At 38.6% G+C, this 16276-nt stretch overlaps 1 protein-coding gene across 1 annotated transcript in view; it reads left to right on the forward strand.

Annotated features, from left to right (window-relative positions):
* The window catches only part of Ryr2 (ryanodine receptor 2), a 415387-nt gene that overhangs the window by 101939 nt on the left and 297172 nt on the right, over positions 1-16276 (forward strand). The window contains exons 10-11 of the mRNA XM_059263016.1: positions 1520-1594; positions 3555-3711. Coding sequence (XP_059118999.1) covers positions 1520-1594; positions 3555-3711 — 232 coding nt within the window. The remainder of the gene's footprint in view (positions 1-1519; positions 1595-3554; positions 3712-16276) is intronic.

Genomic DNA, 16276 nt, shown 5'->3' on the forward strand with positions numbered 1-16276 from the left:
GGAGGAAAGTGAACCAACATGCACACCTTGTTTGAATCATGATAAAAAACAATGGGAGGAAAGATTTTGTGAGACAATTTAGAAGATTTGAAAAGTGACTGGATATTTTAAAATATCAATATTTTTACAGGTTGTCTGTGGAGGGATAATTAGAGGCTGTATGTACTCTGGATGGCCTTACATTTTGTGCTGGGTGTGCAAGGGCTTATTTACTCTAATTTTGTGTGTATTTGAGAAATTCCACAGTAAAGATAGAGTGAAAAAGCCTGTCAAAGGGGAGAAGGAGGAGAAGGAGGCCAGGATGGTGTCAAAAACATGGCCTGGACGGAAAGGATTTACACAGTGTTTTTGCAAAAGAACCCATTGGAGTTGGTGACAGGAAGGTTGACGACAATGGCAAAATTCGTTTCAATAGAGAAACAGGTCTGGGAGGAGATTGGAGCAGAAGGAGAACCAACAGGAGGCAGATGGTAGTGAGACTAGGGTGGAGGGGGTGGGAGGGTGGTGGGGAGGCTGGAGAGGAGGGAGTGAGGTGTTGGTGTTCTTTTGAGAGAGAACATTCCTGTATGTTTAGATCATGAGGGCTATACTCTGGAGAAGTTACTGAAACCTTGGGAAAAGATACAATATTTGTGCACAAGCTTTGGCTTCCTTGCAACATTGTTGAAAGGTGGTCGCAGAGATCAATTTGGACAATTTATGTAAGTTTCTCGACATCTTAAATTATTAGAAGTGCTTTGGCCTTTGGGTACATGTAATATGCATCCAGAGATGCACCTTTTCTGATTTTTTGTTTATGTATATGTGTGCGTTATATATTAAATATTTTATTTCTACTTATGTATTTATGTGTATGTGCATACATGTGTGGGTACCTATGGATGCTAGAAGAGGGCATTGGCTCACCTGGACCTGGAGTTACAAGCAGCTGTGAGCCACACAACATGGCTGCTAGGAACCAAACTTAGGTTCTCTGCAAGTGGGGCATGTACTTTTAACCCCTGACCCATCACCCCCACTCCATCTGTTTATATTTTGTCATACATTGCCCATTTGGTGTAAATTGCAGATGATTGTATTAAAATACTAATAATCGGTCTTCTTATATTTCTTGGAAGTATTTTAAATAATAAAAGCCAAATTTAGAGCTGTGAAAAATTACATGCATATATTTAAATAATAATATATAAAACCATTCCTAAACTGGTAAGTGTGTACTTCCACAGACCAAAGTTGGTAAAAATCTGTCCTATAGAGGGCAGTTATGGAAACATTATATTAATATTATAGGGGGAAATGATGGTGAGAAAATATGTTTAAATAAATGCTTATTGAGGAAGAACTTATTGATCACTGTTACACTTATTTTTATCTCCAGCTGTATTATCTCCTGCCTTACAGTAGATTTTTAACTGTCCATTCACAGGCTGTTCCATATCCTGCTTTCTCTCAATTTGCTTAAAAGGCAGAGTTCAAAGAATGAAACCTGTTAAACTCAAACTTTTTTTTATGTCAACAGAACAGTTCATTACGAAGGTGGTGCTGTATCGGTTCATGCACGTTCCCTCTGGAGACTAGAGACCCTAAGAGTTGCGTAAGTAGAACTTCTACACCTAGCCTAACGTTCTGAGGGTACAGAATGATCAGTGCCTTTGGCTTCCAATTCAGGGTGAGATGGTCCTCTTAATAGCTCCAGCAGCAAGCAACATGGAAAACGAATGTGGTGTCCAACCCCTTGTTCTTCTTGTCTCTTTCTGCCTCTTCTGTCGTCTTGATTCATTAGGCACTAGACCTCAGAATGGTCCCATTTCATACACCCGTACAGCCTGCCTTTCTCTTTGCTCTCTTGCTTTGTTACATCATCTCAGCCTATACTTGGTATCTTCCTGGCACAAAGTGCTACTAGTACAGATTGATGTCTAATTCGGAAGCAGGACAAGTTATCTACAAGCCTGTCACTCACCTGAAGCCTGAAACTTTGTGGGTTTAAACTTCTAAAGGTGCTCATGAATATGAAGAATTCAACACCTACTTGCAGAGACCATGAACTTTACTCACTGGAGTAGGACATTCTGGATAGTAGCAAACAAAACAAAACAAAACAAAAAAACCCAAAACACTACAGTATTCATTATAGCAATAAGAATTTAGATACACATGCATGTACATATGTTTTTGGTCAATGTAAAAGTTATCTAAGGAGTGCCTTTCAGTTCATTTAAATGAACACCACATCACTGATTAAGGTATAGCTTTAAACTGCTTTAGACAAAGCTATCAGACAAAACTTTTAAAAAATAAATGAAGATTTAGTCTTTGTTTAAAATGCTCTAAGTTGTCTGTGTATTTTCCCTACAATATTGCACTCTAATGGGAGTTACTAGCATAGGATACAGACTCCTTGAATGAGAGCCAAGGACTGTTTTACTACAGTCAGTGTCTATAGATTTTTTAAAAAATGTGCACAATTTACCTACTTAATGATAAATATGTAGTTTTGTGTCTGCAATAATTTTGCTCAGGTATTCCATACATCAATTTTAGAAAACTCGATACATGCTTGATTAATATTATCCTGATCTGTTTAAAAAAATGAGTAGAAAATAACTTCCTGTGTACTAAAGGAGCAATGTTTTTGTTTTGTTTTTTGAGAAAGTGTTTCTCTGTGTAGCCCTGACTGTCTTGTAAATGGCTCTGTAGACCAGGCTAGCCTTTCTAGCCTTAGAGATCTGCCTTTCTCTGCTTCCTGAGTGCTGGGATTAAAAGACATGTGCCACCAGCCCAAAGAAGTGATGTTTTAAAATAAAGTGGCTTCATCACTGCTTTCCAAATAATCAAGTAAGAATAAATAGTGCTGTGAGTTGATATTCTACTTAGTTTACTTAGAAATACTCCAATTCTTTCTTCATGGGTAAAGAATGCTTATTATTCCTCTTTCTCACTTGTTTTGGTCTCTTGAGGGATTCAACTTCATGGTGGTGTGTTTTTGTGATTGCCCGAGTTTCCCTTCTTTCTCTGTCATCTTCCTTAGCAACAAGATGTTTTTGTGAACTCTTGTACGTTATTCAGTTAGTCTATAACATCACACTTCCCTGTTCACAATATTTAATGTTTGATAATTAAAAAATTCAGTCATTTTTGGTATGAATATCATGTTAAGTCCACTTTAATATTAATACTTTTGATAATTATTAAGCTTGTAGCTAAAATTTTATTACATATGCATCTAATGTATACCTGTACATAACTAAGCTGGCATTTTATAATGTATAAAGTAAGGGAAATATTATAGCTACATAGTTAAAGTAATCTGATCCCCCAAATTCTGAAGTATAAAAGCTGTGAATTTCAACTCCAGTCTTCTCAGTCTGTCTCCCCTTTTTGCACCTGCTTCTGAGATGTTTGTGCATACAGACATGTAGCATATATGTCTGCACGTGCTATATATAGTGTTTATCCACACACATGTGTACACACAGAGTCATACTTGTACATGTCAATGGCTATCTCTCTGATAGTGATGTGATTGGATCACGTTCTGGTTGTTCTGTCAGGTGGAGTGGAAGTCACATAAGATGGGGCCAACCATTCCGACTCCGGCACGTCACAACAGGAAAATACTTAAGCCTTATGGAAGACAAGAACCTTCTCCTCATGGACAAAGAAAAAGCTGATGTCAAATCAACGGCCTTTGCCTTCCGGTCTTCCAAGGTAAGATGGATTGCATCATTTGTGGATTTCTGTCTATGTGTCCCTGCTTTGTTTCTTTGATGCTGGGAACACAGAAAGAACTGATGTAAAGTTTTCTCATTCCCAGCTTCTCTTCCCAATTTTTCTCTTCATTGAATCAGTTTCCCAAACTACTGAAATGAGCCGGGACAGCCTGCTGGCTTCATGGTTTTCATTTTTAGATAAAATGCACCCTCCAGCTCCTTCCTGATTTCTTTTCTTTCTTGTGTAAATATAAAATTTTATTTTATATTTTTTCCTTTTATTGAAAAATATATTTTTTCTCAATTATATAGCCTGATTATGGTTCCCCTCCCTGTATTCTTTCCAGTTCTTTCCCACCTCCCCTCCCATTCAGATTCATTCCTTTCTGTCTCTCATTAGAAAATAAACAGGCTTCTACAGGAGAATAATAACATCAAATATAATAAGATAAAACAAAAACTAATACATAATAGGACAAAACAAATAAACAGAAGGAAAAGAGACCAAGAAAAGGTACAAGCAACAGATACACAAGCGGAGACCCACTCATTTACACCGTCAGGAATCCCATAAAAACACTAGACTGGAAGCCATAATATAGATGCAAAGGACCTGTAGGGTAAAAAGAGAGAGAGAAAAGAAATTATATAAATAAAAATTTTAAAAATATAGAATAAAAAAAGGAAATCTCTGACACAACATTATAAGACAAGGAATCACCAAAGATGCTATTGGGTTCCTTTTCTGTTGGCCATCTACAGCTGGGCGTGTAGCCTGCCCTTAAGAACAGTTTGTTTCCCCAGTGAGACTCTCTTGAAGAAAACTACATTTTCATTTGCAAGTGGTTGTCAACTGGAGATAGCTTCTGGGTTAGAGATGGGAGCATGTGTCCATTTCTCCTTTCAGCTCTAGGACTCCATCTGGTGTAGACCTGTACGTGCCCCATGAAGGCTGCCTTAGTCTCCATGAGTTCATATGAGCTTTTGCATGGTGATTTAAAGGGTCTTGTTTTCTTGGTGTTCTCCATCCCCTCTGGCTCTTATACTTTTTCTGCCTCCTCTACCACAGGGTTCCATGAGCCCTGAGGGGAAAGATTTGATGTAGACATCTTGTTGAGGTCTTTCACTCTCTGCCATAATGTCTGGGTCTCTTCATTTGTTCCCATCTGCTGCAGGAGGAAGATCCTCTGATGATGGCTGAGCAAGGTACTGATCCATGTGTGTAGCAGAATGTCATTAGGAATCATTCATTAGGAGACATTTTATTGCTACTTTTTTTTCAAGAACAGTATTATTTGGTTTTATCCTAGGTCCCTGGGCTAGTTAGTTTCTTGGTCACCTAAGCAGCTTCAGGTATGGGTTTCGTCTTGTGGAGTGAGCTGTAAGTCAAATCAGATATTGGTTGGTTACTCCTATAAGCTTTGTGCCCCCTTTGCACTAGCACATCTTGAAGGCAGGATACCATTGTAGATTAAAGGGTTTCTGGGTGGGTTGGTGTTTATATTTCTCCTTTGGTAGTGTGCAAAGTATGTTCCTGTACCAAAGATGCTAGCACATAGAGGTGAAGGCTGTATGTAGGCACCAGCTTGACTTTTCCATGTTCAATGAGTTGGTGATAGCTTCAGTAATAGTGCCTTAATGTCAGTTTGTGGGGTGTACAACCTTTCCTTGTTCCTGATTTTAGTGGAATTGCTTCAAGTTCTTCTCCATTTAAGTTGATGTTGGTTATGGGCTTGCTGTAAACTGCCTTTTTTATGTTGAGGTATGTTCCTTGTATACCTATTCTCTCCAGGACTTTTTATCATGAAAGGGTGCTGGATTTTTTCAAAGGCCTTTTTTTTTTTGCACTTAATGAGATGATCATGTTTTTGTCTGTCAGTTTGTTCATACAGTGGATTACATTTATCAGTTTATATATGTTGAACCATCCCTGTATCTCTGGGATGAAGCCTACTAGATTATGGTGAATCATCTTTTTGATGTGTTCTTGGACTTGGTTTACAACTATTTTATTGAGAATTTTTGCATCTATGTTCATAGTGGAAATTGATCTGTAATTCTCTTTTGTTGTTGGATCTTTATGTTGTTTAGGTATCAGGGTAACTGGCTCTGTAAAAAGAATTGGGCAATGTTTCTTTTGTCTCTATTTTGTGTAATAATTTGAGAAGTATTGGCATTCATTTTTCTTTGAAAGTCTGGTAGAATTCTGTGCTAAAACCATCTGGTCCTGGACCTTTTTTAGTTGGGATATTTTTACTTACTGCTTCTCTTTCACTAGGATTATAGGTCTACTTAAAATGCTTATCTGATATTGATTTAAGTTTGGTAGCTGGTAGATATCAAGAGAAGTATCCATTTCTTTTTTGTATAAGACAGGTTTTTGAAGTATGTCCTTGTAATTCTTTGAATTTCCTTAGTGTCTATTGTTATGTCCCCATTTTCATCTCTAATTTTGTCAAATTTAAATATTGTGTCTTCACCTTTTAATTAATTTGATTAACAGTTTGTCAGTCTTATTGATTTTCTCAAAGAAACAACTCTTTGTTTCATTGATTCTTTGTTTTATTTTTTTTGTTTCTATTTTATTGATTTCAGCCCTGAATTTGATTATTTCTTGCCAATCTACTCCTTTTGGGTGTGATTTATTCTTTTTGTTCTAGAGCTTTCAGGTGTTCTATTAAATATGAGATCTCTCCATTTTTTTTGTGTGTGTAGGCATTTAGGGATATGAACTTCCCTCTTACCACTGCCTTCATTGTGTCCCATAAGTTTGGGTATGTTGTATATTAATTTTCATTCAATTCTGGAAAGTATTTCTTTCTTAATTTCTGTCTTGACTCATTTTCATTTAGTAGAGAGTGTCTGTGAACTTTTAAGTTTCTGTTGCTCCTATTGTTGATACCCAGCTTTGCTCTATAGTGGTCAGTTTTCTTGTATCTCTTGAGACTTGCTTTGTATTCAAGTATGTGGTCAATTTTGGAGAAAGTTCCATGAGCTGCTGAGAAGAAGGTATATTCTTTTGTGTTTGGGGGAAATGTTCTATAAATATCTGTTGGGTCCATTTGGTTTATAACTTCTGTTAGCTCCAGCATTCTCTTTAGTTTCAGTCTAGATGACATGTCTATTGATGAGAGTGGGGTATTTAAGTCACCCACTACAGTGTGTGAAGGTCAAAATGTGATTTAAGCTGTAGTAGTGTTTCTTTTGAACTTGGGTATCCTTGTATTTGGTGCATAGATGTTAAGAATTGCAATGTCTTTTTTGGTGGATTTTTCCTTTGATGAGTATGTAGTGCCCCTTCAAAGATAAGATGTATCCCAAACTTACATTCTTTCTTGTGTTTATCCTTCTGCCTCAGCCTTCCATGTACTGGCAGCAAAATTGTGCATTAAAATTGATCTTAGTGGCTTGCACTGATAACCCCAATACTAGGGAGGCAGAGACAGGTGGATCCCTAAGGCTGTTGACCAGCCAGATTATTGAATTGATGAGTTCTAGGTCCCATAGAGACCCTATTTCCAAAAATAAAGTGTGCAGAACCTGGAGAATGCTACCCAAGGCTGTCCTCTGGTTTCCACATTCATGGCTATACATCTGCACATACAGATACCACTAACACACCTGCTATTGGGCACACACAGACATGCACAGATAGACATATAGTAGACACACTGCACACAACTACATAGGAAAACATTGAAAAGATTTTCCAAAGTATAACATTTAAAATGCAAAATCCATGTTTCCAAAGTTGGTGAAAATGAGGGAAAAGTGAGAGGAACATGGAGTGATGTGCTCACCTCCTATGAAATAGAATCGTAGTGATCTTTCATGTTATAGATATATTACTTTTTAGAATTATTAATTTTTTTAGTTAGCATACAAAATAACAGGTTTCATTATAACATTTTTATATGTAACATAATCATAGTTTGCCACCCACTCTGCATTTTCCACCCACTCCATTATTACCTTTCATTGTCCCCTCTAAGGTTTTAAAAATGGGAAACCAAGTTGAATACCACAGCATGTACCTGATATCTCAGCACTTGGGAGGCAGAAGCAGACAGATGTTGATGGAGGGGTAGGCAGGAGGATCACAAATTTAAGGCTGACTTGGACTATATAGAGGCACTCTTGAAATAGAAAAACAATCCCAAGAAACCGTTCCCTAGAAACACAGAATTAGCAGTGACAAGGTAAACATTCACTTATGTATGGTGTTTACTAAAGTAAGGCAATGGAAGAGAGGTTGATGAGCAAGAAGATGCTGTTCACCCTCCAGCCTCACATGAATGAGAAACTTTCCAGGAAGAACTGTAAGCACAGATGTTTACAAAGACAATTAGGGAGCCAAGACCACAGAGAGCAAGCAAACCAGAGAACCTAGCATGTGATAGGGCATGGACTCAAAGCATTGGCTTTATGAGGATATATGAATAGAATAAAGTGCAATTTAAAATGAAAACAATTTGGTATTGGATCATGAAATATAAGCCATGATAGAGACCACCTGTAATGAAACTTTATTTGGAGAGACTAAAAAAAGAATGGCTAATGGAGTACCCAGGACAATATTATCCCAAAGCAACAAGGGAGCTTGGCTGAAATATACCTTGGGATAATATCCAGGCAAATGAAAGCATTGCATGTGACAAAATATATGTATTTCATGGTATTAAATAGTGAAAACTATTGAAGATGTAAGTTGTGAAATTTATGTACCAAATCTCTAATGTAGCCTTAATAATCATAACCTGCAGGAAAAAAAGTCTGTGTCTTTGTGGAAGAATATATGCTAATCTTTCAAGTTCACAGGCTTTAGAAGGATCAGAAAATAAGAGTGGGGGAGGGGGAGATTTTGTACTGAGCCTTGGTGTGGCAGATACCTGTAATCCCAGCCCTCAGGAGGCAGAGAAGGGGGATCCCTGGGCAAGCAGATTAGCTAGACTGGCCAATTGGTAAGCTCTGGGTTCAGGTGAGACTCTGCCTCAGTGAAATAGAGTGGAGAAGGATGTAAGCAGACACATGGCATTGCCAACTTTGGGCTTCACCAGCCATGCGTACACATATGCCCAAGCACATACGTATGCACACACACATATGTAAACATGCATATACATATACCGCATATATGTATAAATAAATAAACCCATAAGCACATGACAGGAAGGAAAGAAAAGAAGGAGAAGAGAGAAGAAACATAAGACAGGAAGGAAGGTAGACGATGGATGTGAGTAGGGGAGTGTTTGCCCATCACAGTAGACACAGGTCTCTTGTAAGAACATAATCAAGTAGAGGATGACAGCTGTTAGAATGACAGTCTGTACATAGTTCTGACTTACTTCTTTAGGACAGATTCCTAGAAGTGGAGACACTAACTCCAGAGCTGAGAATAACTTTGCAAGCTACTGGTGCATCTTGCCTACAGCTGTAGCTTTTGATACTTTTTTTTCTCTGAGTCTCTCTCCTAACATCCTGTCAGTGTTGGATTTGAGCTTGCATTTTAATTTTTTTACTGCCTAGGTTCTCAGTGGTTTCTATTCAGGGACTTTCATTCTGGAAGCTGATGGTCAAATAATGCCACCATCTCCACTGAAGGCAGCGAGGCCACTGTCTAAAAATGACTGTGATGAACTCTTTCTCTGAAGCTCATTTTTTGCTTGACTCCCATGTCCACAGCACCACTCAACCCTGAAGGGTGCTAAGAACTGGTTTACATACACAGGCTCTTTATATGTAATTCTCAGTGGCTACTACACATGAAGAGAGAGTGACAAACAGTGGAGCTGGGATTCAGGAAGAATCTTAATTTTAAAAACTGCGCCAAATTTTAAATATTACTGACAGACCAGGTAATTGATTTTTCCAAGAGGTTAAGACAATTGCCTGTATTACTTCTTTTTAAAATTATTACCCTTTCTATTATATAGTTTATATATAGCTATCATTGAACATTTAAAAAAGAGGGACCAACAACATGGCTCAGCAGATAAAGGTGTTGCCTCCAAGCCTGATGACCTGAGTTTAATCCTCTGGATCCACATGTTGGAAGGAAAGAAACGATGCTCACTGGTTGTCCTCTGATGCCCATGCACACACCCACCCACCCACATAAACACTAAATAAACAAATGTGAAAAATTAAAAAGAGAATTCAGTAATGCAATCAGGGATAAATTAAGATAATTTGCAGTTTGGTCATTCAAAAATAACTCTATGCCTTTATTGAAACTTTTAAGAAATGTTGATAGTTGCCGGGCGGTGGTGGCACACTCTTTAATCCCAGTACTCGGGAGGCAGAGCCAGGTGGATCTCTGTGAGTTCAAGGCCAGTCTGGGCTACCAAGTGAGTCCCAGGAAAGGCACAAAGCTACACAGAGAAACCCTGTCTCAAAAAACCAAAAAAAAAAAAAAAAAAGAAAAAAAGAAAAGAAAAGAAATGTTGATAGTAAACAGACTTAATTATATACTAATTGGGTTTAACTATTATTTAACAAAGTATCTTGTTCAACAACATTTTTTCTATAATGAAATTTGGGCAATTCAATATTCTGCAGTGCATATCTATGATAATGCCTTTAACTATTGCTTTGCATCTGAGAGGTTATTTTCACATTTTAAGTGAACAGTTTTGTCTTTAACTATTGTTGACTCCTTTGTTGGAAGTTGAACTGTTTTTGATCAATGGACAGGAAGGTTTCAGGAGATTCTGGTCTTAGGAACTGCAGAGTTGATTTTGATAAAAATCAATGACATCTTTGTAAATGGTTTATGGATGTTACTCTTTTGAGCTATAAAATTGTCTTTTGTTTGTTTTTAGTTTACTTTTAACTTATTGTTATGGGGGTTGCATACCTGAGGAGGGAATAGGACAACCTTTTAACGTCTATTCCTTTCTTCTGCCTTATCCATTTTACATGGGTTCCTGGGATTGACCCAGCTCACCAGGCTGTGCTGCAAAGTACCTTTACAGGCCGAGCCATCTCTGCTGCCCCACACTCATCATTTTAAAGGCATTTTATAACCTTTGAAGTATTTCAATGAGAGAAGCATATTCCTCCTTCAGCAGTCTGTAGAACCTGGCTTCTCTGAGAAGATGAGTGTGGACCACATCTTCCTGCTCCTTGTCTGTCGCCTGGGATGGAAGCTTTAGAGTGACTTCTAGAATGTACCTCTAGCATTTAGTCTAGAATGTACCTCAGATTATCTTAGATTCTTTTTTATGTGTGAGGTTGTACCACATGTATGTTCTTCATCTCTGTTTCAACTGCGTTCTCATTCCGACTATACATGGACAGAAATAGAGTAACTCTGAATGAAGCCAGGCCATGAGTACTTGGGCTGACCAGAGAAACTTAGTCCAAAGCTGGGCACATTTCTGGGAGAAGGATCTCAAATCCCAATGTGCTGATCCTAAATTCTGCTGATCCTCCCTCTTGAGAATGAGAAGGGAGGGTTTTCTAATTGTTCCAAGGTACTCCTTCCACTTGGCACCCTTGGGCCTCCTCTGACCACCTTGTCTTCTCAGTCTTTGGCATTGTGAACATTATGAAAATGACCTCCACCCACCCCACCCCCCCATATCAATTCCAAGACCATTATGGTGTGTTTCAGATAACTTAGATTTTCATTCTGTGTCATTTTAAAGTAGAGAAGTGACTTTGCCATGTATCTTTTTTTTTTTTAATCTGCTATCACCCTCTCTTCTTCTTCTTCATCAAAAAGTATTGTTGCTTTTTGGTTTACACAGTCCCGTTAGAATACACAGTACTCTATCCACTATATGTTTTTAAAAGATTTACTTTTAATTATGAGCATGTATATATATGCACATGTGTGTGGCTGCCCCTGAATGTCAGAAGGGGGCACTGGAGTCCCTGGAATTACATGCAGTTGTAAACCACCCTATGTGGAAGCTGGGAACTGAACTTGGGTCTTCTGCAAGAGCACTAAATGATCTTAACTGCTGAGCCATCTCTCCTGTCTCTCCTATTTCTTATTTTAAATATTTTAGTTATAGATGGTAGATTTCTAGAAGTTTATCATTAACTGTGTGGGAAATAGAGCTGTAATTAGAATTAAAACTCCATCAAACAGAAACACTTAGGGGTATGAATGTATTCTAGTGTTATTATAGAAAAGGGATAAATCAGGATATAATTTTTGGGTAATGTTTTATATAATTTTGATTGGTAGAAAATATTTTTAAAAATAGATGTTTCTGATATTTAAGAAGTAAAGTCCACTTATGTGCTTTTTTATGTACCTAAATTGGTATACTATATTTATATAAATTTATCTGAGACAGGGTCTCTCCATATAGGCTAGGCTTACTTGAGATTCAATATGTAGCCCAGGCTGTCCTCAATCTCATGGTCTTTGTGCCTTAGTCTTCTTAGTGCCAGGATTATAGATATACATCAGCAGTTCTAGTAGTAGATGCTATTTTGATAGTTTAGTTTTATTTAAAATAAGTTACAATATAAAAATGGGAATCCCAGGAAAAATAAATGTCACAGAAATACACGTATAAAAATACATTCCCCACACATAGACTGTGAAAAAATTAAAGATGTTAATAGTGTTGATTGTAATGTTTAAAATACCGCATTTTAATTGGAAAGAAGCCTAATGAAATTAAAATTCATTTATTCTGCAGAGTACTATCTGCAATTATATAATAAAGACACACTAAACCAATGGAAACAAAATAAAATGGGAGTTTTCGTATTATCAAATTTTAGAGAAAATGGAATACACGGTTTTATATTTTTCTTTATTAGTGATAATTTGGTCCCAGCTCTGTTTTTTTAAAATACATGTTGAGCTCACACACAAACACACATATATGAACACACATGAAGACACACATAACTATCCTGTACACATGTGTACAGGTTCATGCTTATGCAAATACACGTGTGTGTGTGTGTGTGTGTGTGTGTGTGTGTGTATGTATGTACATGCTTTTGGAGGACAGTAGTAAACCTCAGCTGTCCTTCCTCAAGAGCCATCCATCTCATATTTTGAAACAGGGTCTCTCACTGGCCTGTTTTACCAACTGAGCTGACTAGCTGGTCAATGAGCCCCAGGGATCTACCTGTCTTTATCCCCAGGGCTGGAAGTACAAGTGTTTGCCAGATTTTTTCATATGGGCTCTGAGGCTAGAACCCAGGTCCTCATGCTTGCCAGGCAAGTACTTTACCAGCCGAGTAATCACTCAAGCTCCTCCGCCCCTGTGTGCACATACACGATGTGAGATTCTTTTCCTTGGAGTGTCAGTGATAGACATGAAATGTATGTTGCACTTTTCCTTGTTTTCAGTAAGAAAAATGAGCACGTCCCTTCTGGAAGATAAAAGTCCCTTTTTCTTACTGTGTCTTTGACTCAGGTATGCTTCAGGTCTGCAGTGCCTAAGGGGCTTGGCAGATACACTCTGTGGCTGTTAGTGAAAGAGTAAGCTTTTCTTGGTGAGTGGAAATGATGAACTTTTGTTTTAGACTCTATTAGTATCTTCAGCTTTCTGAATTCCAAGATGAAAATCCACCCAGAGCCTGGCCTGGTGGCTCAGGCCTATTATCTCAGCTATGGAGGAGGGAGGAGCATGAGTTCAAGGCCAGCCTGGGTGACAGAGTGAGTTCAAGGCCAGTCTGGGCAAGTCTGTAAGATTCCTCTCCTAACACAAAGATGTGAAGAAGACTGGTTCTATAGCTCTACTGGTTACATAGCTCAGGGGTGGACCCTTGGCCCAGCATGTATGAGGCCCTGGGTTCTATCCCCAGCACTGCCTCAACTCTGAAGAAGCTTCACGTCTGCCTCAGTGGTCCTTATAGTGATTCTGGTTGAGACGTTCTTTTTTTTCATGTTGTGGTGCTGGTGAGTGAGCAGCCTTGGTCATGCTAAGCTCTACCACCAGGCTCCATCACATCCCCAGGTCTCTTCTGACCTTTAATTTTGAGAAAAGGTCTCAATCAGTTTCCCAGGCTGCCCTTGAACTTCATGAAATGGAGACATTGAACTTGTGGTCTTCCTGCCTCGCCCTCCACAGGAACAGCCGTACTGGAAGGTCTGCACACTGAGGCCAGGCTGTAATTATATTCTCAAAACTTACAGATCAGGAAGATCATTCTTCCTTAGGACTCATAAATGACAAGGGTTTTTAAAAATGTTATACAAAACAAAACAACAACAAAATAAAACCCATGCTACTAGTCGACAAGAAAGACATTTTTTGGGTTGTCACAAGGGTGCCCGTGACACTGATATGAGTGTTCCCTAGCCAATCCCAAGTTCAGGAGCTGGCAGAAAAATCACCAGTTGATGACAGCCCTATGTATTCAGAAGAAATTGAATCAGGTAGGACATAGTTTATAATGTAAGTGACATGGGCTCCCAGTTAAGGAAAGCAGTTGACATAATGAAGAATGCAGTTTCACACCTGTAGGTTTTTTAAGGCGTATTTTCCACTTCTAGAACTTTTAACTGGCTCTTACAGATGCCTTTTTATGTCAGTTTTAATCATAATGTAGGCCCTGGCAGGCATATATGTATTGTACACCAGTATAATTTTTTTGTAGCTCAAAATACCACTGACATATTCCTTGGTAGGTGAACTCCCAGCTCTCCCTCCCTCGTGTACCGTGAATAGAAGTCTTTTGCCATGGAGGTGATAGGATGACAGCCTCAAATGAGACTAGCAATGCCATTAAAAGGACTGTGGGGATGAGGGCAAAAATAGATGGAAACATTTCCAGGCTGGGATTCTTTGTATATTATTTTATTTAAGATTTTTATTTTTGGTTCAGAAAATATGAGTTTTAAAGCTCTCTCCCTCTCTCCTTTCCTCCCTTGCCTCTCTTCCTCATCTTGATTCAGGCTTGCTATGTATCTGAGGATGACCTTGAACTTCTCATCCTCCCACCCCAGCTCCCAAGTGTTGGCAATACAATGTGTCACCTGCCTGGTATATGCATTTGCTGCTAGGGACCCAGCCTGGGGCTTTATGCATGTTAGAAAGGCAACCTCTCAACCAAGCCACATCTTCATCCAGCCCTCAAAGCATCCCACATAAAGACAATAAGAGTAAAGTGTAACAGTTTGTAGCATGCTGTATAATCTGACTACCAAATTTGATGCGCTGTGTCATTTAAGCTAGTACAAACCTGTGACTAGAGACAACTGAGAGATTATTTTCAATCTTCGTCAGGCAGTTGTAGAAACTGAGTCATTGTTAAGTTCTATGGAAGAGCCAGACTTAAGCCTCAGTGATAAATCTTAATAACTAGTAGAGAAGAGAAATCACTCACTCGGCATTGTCTGTATTTCAAAGGTCTTTAGTGACAAGGGATTAAATATCTAAAATGTAGATTTATTTTTACATGATTTTTCCTCATAAAAACAGCTATACAAATTATCAGTGGGCACCAAGGAAGGGATAGAGTCTAGCAGGTGGGAGAGGATGTTAAAGATAGAAAAGAATAAGAACAAAGTGTGTGTGTGTGTGCGTGTGTGTGTGTGTGTGTGTGTGTGTGTGTGTGTGTGTGTGTGTGAGAGAGAGAGAGAGAGAGAGAGAGAGAGAGAGAGAGAGAGAGAGAATTAATGAAACCTAGTATTTTGCATGCTAACTAAAAAATTAATAATAGAAAACCCCAATCTCAAAGCTTACATGAAGCTGAACTTTGCGTGTACTAGGATTAAATTCAAAGGAGCTGAATATAGCAACCTTCTCTGAAGAGGAGCTGAGGAAAGAAGAGAAGATGGTGGAAATGATGGTTTTTCTTAGGAGATAGAGATTTGGTTACAAGTATGCCAATGTCTAATAGCATTCAGCATGGCATTCAGTGAATGCCATGAGACCTTCAATGGCTATGAAAAGTATCTCAGTTGGGGTCCAGCCAGAGAAGCAAAAGTAGGATACCTGCATGATGTTCAGGGACTTACTGTTTAGCTTTGTCTGCTAGTAAACGAGGGCTGGTTAGGGAAGTGGGACATCCACAGTGCAGGTGGGCTTATGGGATGATTTTGAGACCTATTTCCCAGTGACCACCTATTCCCATTGTATTATAACATCATAAGGAAATATGGTAAACCTTCTTTACCTTTCTATCTATCTATCTATCTGTGTGTGTGTGTGTGTGTGTGTGTGTGAGAGAGAGAGAGAGAGAGAGAGAGAGAGAGAGAGAGAGAGAGAGAGAGAGAGAGAGAAGGGGGGCATGCAATGTGCCGCAAGGCTCATATGACAGTCAGAGGAGGAATTGGTTCTCTCCACCACATGAGTCCCAGATTTAAAACTCAGGTCTTCAGGCTTGGCAGCAGACACCTCTACCTGCTATGCGCTCCAGTGCCTCATACTCTCTTTTGACCTTTCAGTTGTTCTTAACTTTAACCATTGTCTGTCTTAAGGAGATGGTATGTAACTAGGTATTATTAATAATGTATAATTTAAAATGAGAAAGACTGTCATTATTCAAGATTATGGGCCTATCAGTCTCCAAACTCTATTGGTTAGTTATCCAGCAGTTGTATAAGATAAGAATGATTGATTTCAGCTAATTCTAGAAGA

This window comes from Peromyscus eremicus, chromosome 5, assembly GCF_949786415.1.
Source record: "Peromyscus eremicus chromosome 5, PerEre_H2_v1, whole genome shotgun sequence".
Lineage (NCBI taxonomy): Eukaryota > Metazoa > Chordata > Mammalia > Rodentia > Cricetidae > Peromyscus > Peromyscus eremicus.